The 8,870-nt window shown below is 35.0% G+C and overlaps 1 protein-coding gene across 1 annotated transcript in view; it reads left to right on the top strand.

Moving 5' to 3' along the window:
- The window catches only part of LOC107302722 (E3 ubiquitin-protein ligase RNF4), a 9,119-nt gene extending 4,159 nt beyond the window's left edge, over window positions 1–4,960 (top strand). The window contains exon 2 of the mRNA XM_015831865.1: window positions 3,292–4,960. Within this exon, the coding sequence (XP_015687351.1) occupies window positions 3,338–4,192 (855 nt within the window). The 5' untranslated portion in view covers window positions 3,292–3,337 and the 3' untranslated portion in view covers window positions 4,193–4,960. The remainder of the gene's footprint in view (window positions 1–3,291) is intronic.
- The last annotated feature ends 3,910 nt before the right edge of the window (window positions 4,961–8,870 follow it).

The raw sequence follows: 8,870 nt of genomic DNA, 5'->3' as shown, positions 1-8,870 counted from the left end.
AATATTATTGAACCAATTTTTTGTTTGCCAGTTTAATATTTAGTAGTTTTTTATTTAATATGTTTATGATAATAGTGAATAGATAACAATTGCATATCCAAAATTGTCTATTTCTCTACAAACTGCACAGCTTTTTTTTATAACAAGTTTTATTAATTTTTCAATTTTACATCCAAGTATTTAGGAAGCAGCGTGGTGATAGGGTAATCAATAGTCCAATAACAAAATCTTTCGTACATATCTCAGGTTGTGTCATTAAAAGTTCCATCTCTATTTCCCTTAATTATTGTATCACATTCAAGTTAATACATTTTTAATTATAGCTCAGTCATTCAATACATTTGTCAATATAATTTTACTTATACATATCCAAGTCCTGTTTTTAAGTTTTACCTAATTCCAATTACCGTGTTCCAATTTAGCCTTTAATAACCATAATATTTAAACTTCGGGTAACCCAGATTTCCCTAATTTCGTTACAAAATAGTTATCGTGTCTAAAATACACATTATTTGGATAGTTAAATTTTCACAAGTATATTCTATTTCTCATCCTAGTAGCTTGTCATTTACTAATAAAATATCTTTCATTGTCACAAACCCACTTCCATATTACAATTCAAAACTATAGTCTAATAGCTAATTTTCATTTCCTTTATAGATCTAAGTCCTAGATATTAAATCAATCAATATCTCTAAAAATCTCCTTAGCCCATTAAGTAGGATTTTAAGCTGTTCCATCAATCAACAAAAAGGAGAAAGAAAATCCCATTTTTGAATCTAATTCTAGCTTTCTTTTTGTGCCAAGCAGGCTTCCATACCAGTGCCTTTAAATCCTCAAGTGGGTCTCCCTTCATTCCTACACGTTGTTTGAATCAAGGGAGCGCATCCAGTTATCCATTTTTCAAAGGAACTGGCCCCTTTGTAGTCATTAGATTGTTGCCCTAATAGTTCAAATCTCCCTGTTTGATTTAGAATATTTGTCATCAGTTCAGTCTGGTCTTCTTCTTCCAGTTTCGTCTGGCTAAAATAAAAGGTCATGTCCGGTGTTGTAGTTGTTATTTGATTGTCTAGATTGTCTAAGTTCTCAATATATTGTATTTGTTGATCTTTAGCATCCTCCATCTTAATGTTACTTTCTTCAGTTTCTGTTGCTTTTTGAGTTACAAGTACTTTAGTTGAAATCAAGGTTTGATTGTTAAAATTCTCAGTAAATTGTATTTATTGTGTAGAATCCTCTTTGATGTTAATTTTTTTCCTCTTCAGTTTTTTCTCTTGTAAGTTCATCAGTTGAAAACTGGGCTTCAATTTGTAATTTTAAGGTGACATCTTTGTCTTTCACTCTGGAGTTCATTAGCTCAGTGGCTTCAAGGATTTTTTCAAATATAAGTTTATAGTTAAGTTGTGGGTAGGATTCCTCTATTTCTATGGTGATTAGAGATAGTCTTTTAGTGGAGGCTATGTTTAGTAAAAGTCAGCAAATGTCCACCTCCACTATTCCTAAAAGTTGTTTTCACTACTCTGCTGTTTCAAGTTCTTATCTTTTTTAGATAGTGTGAAGGACAAATCTAGAGAGTAAACAGGCCTCACAGTCAAAGAAATTCAGTTGCTGTACCAGGCTTCGCCACAAGATGTCCCCGATAGGCTATAAAATCTTTTTCCAGACACCAGTTAGGCTTTTATCCAGTTAAAAATTTTTTCCCAACTTACCAAATAGATAAGATGAGAGGTCCCTGTAATAGGAACTTTTGGGAACCCCAAAGCATCCAAAAAATACAGATCCAGTTATTTAGATTAGTTCTTTTTTTTTCAAAGCTTAATTTCCCAAAGTAGGCAGACACCGCTATGTTAAAAGCGGGGAAGAGGTTTCAGGAGGCTTTCACAGGAAGGTAGTTGGGGTAAGAGGAAGGTAAGGAAGGGTCTCACCCAAATCCTCCGTGGTACTTTTGTTGTGCTGGGTGATGATTTTGGCTTTCGGCAGGCACGGCTTAATGATTGGCCATGTTGATGGCCGATCTTTTCTCTGACAGTCCAGAGGAGCTGCCTCAGATCAAACGGAAGGGCTACCACCTTTCCGCGATCTGTCGAGGGTCCTCACGGTCGTCAGCCCTCCAAGGCGACGTACGACCATGTTCAGGGTCGCCCGATGAAGGAAAACCAGACAGCGGAGAGAGCGCTCTCGCTGCGCATCAACCAGCACCGCAATCCGGAACCGGAAGCCCAAACTGCACAGCTTTCTAATGATCTCTATTAATAGTCTATCTGAGTGGTTCTCAACCTGTGGTCAGCCCTGGGAGACTGCAATGTCACCCAGCTAGCTTCTGGTGCATAGGCAGGTCTAGAACCTAGGCCTCACCACTCATAGCCCAATGGCTTGGCTTCTCAACCAATTTCACTCTCAACTTGCTGATATATATAGAATAATTTTGTTTTTAAGCAAATCTTATATGAATCTAAAATTCACTCCTTTACCACTTGCTGAGGTCGTTCTGTAAATTCTTTCAGCAAATTTTTACTGTAAAATTACGATTTTAAAAATATAGGTATTATATAGGTTTAGTTTTTGTAATGCTTCAGAGTTTCTGTAAACATTTGTAGGACTTATATAGATATTCTGCTTACTATTTTTTCAGTGAAGTGGAATATAAACAATTCTTTAAACTGAGAATGCTAAATAAATATGAACATTCTACTTCTATCTTCTTTGGCTCTTGTTAAATATAGATCTGTTGGTGACTTATGTAGTTTTGTGTTGATAAATCCGCAGACTTTCAACTTTACTTACTGTTGGCTCACTGACAAAATAAGCCTACTTTAAACATAAGCTTATTTAATTAAAGCACCAAGGCAGCAAATATATTCATGCAATTTACATTCCAGGAAATAACAGGAATTGCTATTCTAGCTGTAACATAGATTAGAAGCTGACTAAAGTTAGACCAGTATAGTGTGGTGGTTAAGATCCAACTTTAGCTTTAAGTACTCACTGTGTAACTTTGGCTCAGTCACTATCTTTCAGCTCAGCCTACCTCACAAGTTTATTATTGGGGGGGGAATAGGGGAGGGCATGCAGAACATGCTACCTTTGCTCCTGGTCAAAAGGTAAGATTCAGATATAACAAAAATAGAATTTATGATGATCTATCCAAACAAAATTAGTGTTGTTTAAAAAGAATTTGCACAGTACAGTACGGTTAGTGCTCTTCCTTGTTCTGTGGTTTGTCAATTGGAAGCAAATGCAGTGGATTTTTACTTTCCATCTGTTTTATTCATATATTTCTTTTACTCCTAGACTAGTTGTTTATTTGGAAGTTTGGTTTTCCCTGCCTATAGCCACCATGAGCCCAGCTGATACCAAGCGCTGTGGGACCAAGCGTCGGAAAAATAAAAAAGGTGGTGGCCTTGGCCCATCAAACCTAGCTGGAGTCTTCGAGGTCAAATCTGTAGGACTATCTTCTAATATTGCCCCTTCCTGCTCTTTTTCCTCTTCAACCCCATCTACTTCTACTGTTGCCTTCTTGCAGACTCCCAGTACCAACACAGCTTCTTCTAGCACTGAAAATGGTCTTCTGGCAGTAGCTGCCACAGCTCCCAACTTGATTCCTAGTGAAAGAATGAAGAAGGCCGAGTTTCAGAAAAAGCGCTGTGGAGGAACAATTAATTCTAGACAAACTCGTAAAAGAAATATAGTTAGTAACACAGGTCCTGAAACAGCTTCACAAGAACCAATTGATCTTGAAGTTAACACTTGTGAAGAAGTAGTTGATCTGACTTGTGAATCTTCAGAACCAATAGTAGTTGATCTGACACACAACGATTCAGTTGTGATTGTTGAAGAAAATGTTTGTCAACAACAAAATCAAGAATTTAGAAATCAACTTCCTGACAGCTGTATATTAAGCAGTGATGATGATGAACCAAGAGATGAAGTGATTTTGACTAGCACCCTAACTAAAGAATTGGAATTATTAGAGGATGATATTCCAAGTTCACACCGTTCAGGTACTGTGAGTTGCCCAATTTGCATGGATGGCTATTCAGAGATTATTCAGAATGGACGGCTTATTGTTTCAACGAAATGTGGTCATGTCTTCTGTAGCCAGTGTCTTCGGGATTCTCTAAGAAATTCTAATTCTTGCCCAACTTGTAGGAAGAAACTTGGCTACAAACAGTATCATCCAATTTATATATGAAACTTAGATCCTTCTACAAAGTATCTATAATGTACTCTTCTGAATGCTTCATATACATATATTTTCAGCAACAATAGAATATTATAATTTCCCAGATACATCAGTTAATGTGCAGACCATGATGGAGTTTCTTCAGTATGTAAGCTTTTTTTAAAAATTTGGTTAATCACATGAAGTTGGCTTTATAGTCCACCAAAGTATGTAGATGTTTGAAGAACAGTTAGCTACAATGGATGCAAAATTGTATTGCCATGCTGTTTTTGAAAAATGACACTTCTACAAGATACATTTTTTACTTCAGATGACAGGATGAAAATCTGTTTTAATTTGCCCAAGATACTACTCATGCTTACGATAATGTAATCAGCCTGCATTTTTCTTTTTGCATTTCATTCTCAAAAAATTTGAACTCACATATGTTTCCTGATGATATTCTACCTTTTGCGTGAACTTCTGCATTTCTAAGAAGACTATATTTTGTAGCCAAGGTGCACTACATTTCTAACATTAAATGTTTAAATATTTCATTTGGAGGCATTTTTGGAAGACAGTAGTAGGACCATAACTAGAAAAGCTTTGACTTTAAAGTATAATCATAAAGAAATATTTTCTATATGCACCTAACTTAACAGAAGAATAAATTGAAACCTACTTCATCATCTCAGAACAAGGCAAAGAGAAACGCGAGTTCTGGCATAAGAAGTTCAGATATTTGACAGAGTGAACATAATGAAAGCTGTCTTTCAGTAAATACATTTTCATACTGGTGTATTGAAGTCCAATGGTTCTTTCAATTCTCTTCATATAGTCGTAAAGTGCAGACTGAACATTTTTAATCCCTATACTATCATTATTTCTTTGATCTAAATAGGTGCATTTTGAAAATACCAAGAAAGCCCTTATTAGATTGGTTACCATTAACAAATAATTAGAATGGTACAGCATGAAAAATACAACAGTAAGTTGCTGTTAAGAATTTTAGTTTGGGGCTTCATATTTTTGCTAGATGCTACACTGATGAAAATAGTAAAACTTGTAGTTTCTGCATAGGCAGAAGGAAGTAAGCCATGCAGCTTGGATAGACAATTTATGTTCTATTATCTATATTACTGATGTTTGATTATTGTGTAATCATGAAGGGTTTCTTAGCAGCTACCTTCTAAATGAATGTTATATTTACACATTATCATAACTACAAAACAGAAAAAATCTCTCTGCAGTATTAGGAGTTTCAATAGTCAATTGAATATTTTTCCATTTTTAAATTTTAAAAAGGATATGGATCCCCTTGTCCATTTATATTAGGGCAGTAAAAATTAGAGATATGTATAAATCAGAAAGAATATTTTGTTTCAAACAGAACTAAACCATTTCGTTTTGGAGGTTTTGGCAAACTTTCTTAGGTCCTTCACAGTTCAGCTTTAGCTTTATTTATTCTGGGTTTTGGATGACATCTGAATAGAGTAATATTAATACATATCACCCCTTTCTCTGTTTCTACACTGCATCTCCCTGTAAATCATAAATAGAAGTCTGTGTTTTTCCCCTCTCAGCAGCTTTACTGATACTTCAGAATGGCATGTCTTAGTGTCCCGTTTACCCCTGATCTTTCCCGGAGCTTCCCTCCTTCCTCTCAGCCACCACTGCTGATGTTCCAGCAAGCGTTGTCCACCTGTGCCCAGCACCTTCTCTCACTATTTTCTCTCAGCTACTGATACCCCCTCTTGAAACCACTTCTGCTCGAAACATAGTAGCCCCATTTCTTCGGTATACAGCATCTAAAATGTGTGTCTCCATTCAGATCTGGACCAACCATTTCAGAATGATGTACATAAAATTTGAAACTTTATTTGGAATTTCCTTTGGGAGTTAAGAGGCCTGCTTATCCATGAGCAATTCCCACATGCTTAGAGATTGCCATATAATCAACTGAATCCATGTAATTCAGTGTTTCTCAACCTTGACAATTTTAAGGCATGTGGACTTCAGTGCTGGCTGCGGAATTCTGGGAGTTGAAGTCCACATGCCTTAAAATTGTCAAGGTTGAGAAACACTGATGTAATTGATTCATTTAGATGCAATAAGAGCTATTTACTGAAATCATTTTCTAATACAAATTTAGAAATCAACATAGTTTTTATATTATTCAAATCCAATTTTATCTGTTAAAAATTTCACTATCCTAGGAAAACCTATCTATTTTCTCCTATATTTCAGCTCACATATTTGTGAATCAACTCTGGATGACTAGGGTAACCCATGCCAATTAAAAAGCTAGACCCCTTTAAGAAAGTAAGTTTGAATTCTACCCATTGCTTTTAAATTGAGCAGATTCCTTTTGATTAAATATGTTACAATCAGAATTTAAATCAATCTAGTTGTCTAACAAAAAAGCTGCACAATTTGTTAATTGTTATTCTATCATAATTTGTCATTAATTCAAGTCTGCCTAGTCTAAAGTGATTTTTTTTATTGATAGCTTTTGAAAGTTCTGCTAGTTAGCAAGCACATCAACTGTAGCATTAGATATTAAATAGGTTTGAATTGTAATGTAATGTTAGACCATTGTTCAGTAGTTCTGAACAATGTGTGGATATGTTCTTTCTTAATTAAAATCTCTATTGAAGGCTTTTGCTTCTCTTTTTTTCCAAAATCAGTCTTTTGGCTAGGGAAAGGAAAGCTTAAAAAAATTAGTTAAACATGATTAACATATCCTATAATTTTTAGCATTTTCAAAATAAATCTAAACATTCTGAATTTGTTCTCAAGGTGATATTGATTTATTCAAATATGCATAATTTTAAGAAATGGCAAATATCTGTATATCCATCTCTAAATATGTAGAATCCATGCTTTTTACTTATTTATATGTATCTATCATGTTTGTGTTACCATATTAGACAAATCTGATTACAGATAAAAAAGATTTTTACATATTTGATTCACACATTTATTATGCAAGAACATATATAGGGAGAATCTGGATATTTAATGGTACTGGTACTATTTATAAAAAAAATGGTAAGAATGCTTTCTCGTGACCAATTATTGTACAGAGCATCATCATTTGAATAAATGCACACCACAAAAAGAGTCTTGACTATTTGAGGAACAAATTTTAATAAGAACTCGGCCAGTTTCTGAGACAGGACTTCGACTGGGTTTAATTCTCAAAGATACAATTCAAGAACTAAAGATTTCTTTGTACAGGATGACTATAAATGAAGTTATGAATTGAAACAGACAAATCTCAAAAGCAGGAAAAGAAGGTAAGCAGACACATCAAACTACCTTAGAAGTACAGGCATTTGAATATATTAATTTTTCAGCTGAGAAGATTGTAATATATTTAAAAATCATTGTAATAAGTGTTTGGTAATTTTCACAATTCCACGAAGTTGCTAAACCTGGCTATAATATATAGAAAAATGGAGCAACATTTAGTTTTTAATAACTTTATAATACTGAAACAATGGTCAACAAACTGAGCTGTTGCTTATTAGCATCTGTAATTGCACAACAGGTAACCTCCAACTTGCAACCATTCATTTGGCAACCATTTAAAGTTACGATGATGCTGAAAAATTGGCTTACAACAGGTCCATATACATATGACTGTTGCAGCATTTCCATGGTCATGTGGGTGCTTGTCCACCAGTATGCATTTCTGATGGTTGCAGTGTTCCGAGTCACATGATTGCCAATTGTGACCTTCCCAGACAGCTTCTAACAAGCAAAGTCAGTGGGGTAAGTCATATCCATTTAACAACCGCAGCACAAAGGTTATAAAATTGGGCACAGTCACATGATGCCTCACTGAACTGCAACACCGCAATAGAAGTTTTGATCCTAATTGTGATTGTAAGTTAAAGACCATCTATATTCATTACTCTCAGCTGTGTTCACTGCAAAGGTCACTTAGAATAAAGCAATTCTGTATGAAAGTAAACATGCAGCCCCACTGAACTTAAAGCAGCTTTTTCCCATCTAAATACAAGCGATGTACCCGTGCCACCATAGCTGTCTGTGGGATTCCTTCATTGTTTCCTACCTCCAGTATCCCTGCAGTACAAGCTGGGGATTGCAAGTGCATAACTATTAAAAGACTATCAAGTACAAGCTTCATTCATTCATGTACTGCCATCTTCTAAATCAAGGATTTGGACAAGTGCCATCTGAAATACAATTGTTTACTGAATGTGGTTCTACTCTTTCTTAACTTAGTTTTCCCCATCCTGGTATCCCTCAGATACATTATAAATACAATTGTCATGTAAAGCACAATGTCACATGATTGCAACACTTAGTGATGGTAATCCTGGCATTTTTGCCACTCTATTGCCATCATTAAGTGAATTGCAGTAGTCATTAGCCAATGAAAACCTTGGCAAAAGGGTGAAATTGGGTGTGATTGAAGCTTAGCAACTAAAGTCCTAGTCCCAATTGTCATAAGGCAATTATGTAAAGATAACAATTTAAACTGCACTAGTACAGAATGAAGAAAAATATTTTACACAGAATATATTGAAAGATATTTCTTAACTTGGAATTCTAAGAGTATCTACCTCTACAGATAGACTATTTCAAAGAGTTATGCAAGAGGAACACTTTACCAAACAAGATTGGACTGATTTGAAAGTGGATTTTAAAATGAAAGGCTACATGAATGATATGGAAA

The sequence above is a fragment of the Protobothrops mucrosquamatus genome, unplaced genomic scaffold (assembly GCF_001527695.2).
Source record: "Protobothrops mucrosquamatus isolate PMUCROS unplaced genomic scaffold, P.Mucros_1.0 scaffold_283, whole genome shotgun sequence".
In the NCBI taxonomy this organism is placed as follows: Eukaryota; Metazoa; Chordata; class Lepidosauria; order Squamata; family Viperidae; genus Protobothrops; species Protobothrops mucrosquamatus.
This window is presented reverse-complemented; position numbering and strand designations above follow the sequence as displayed.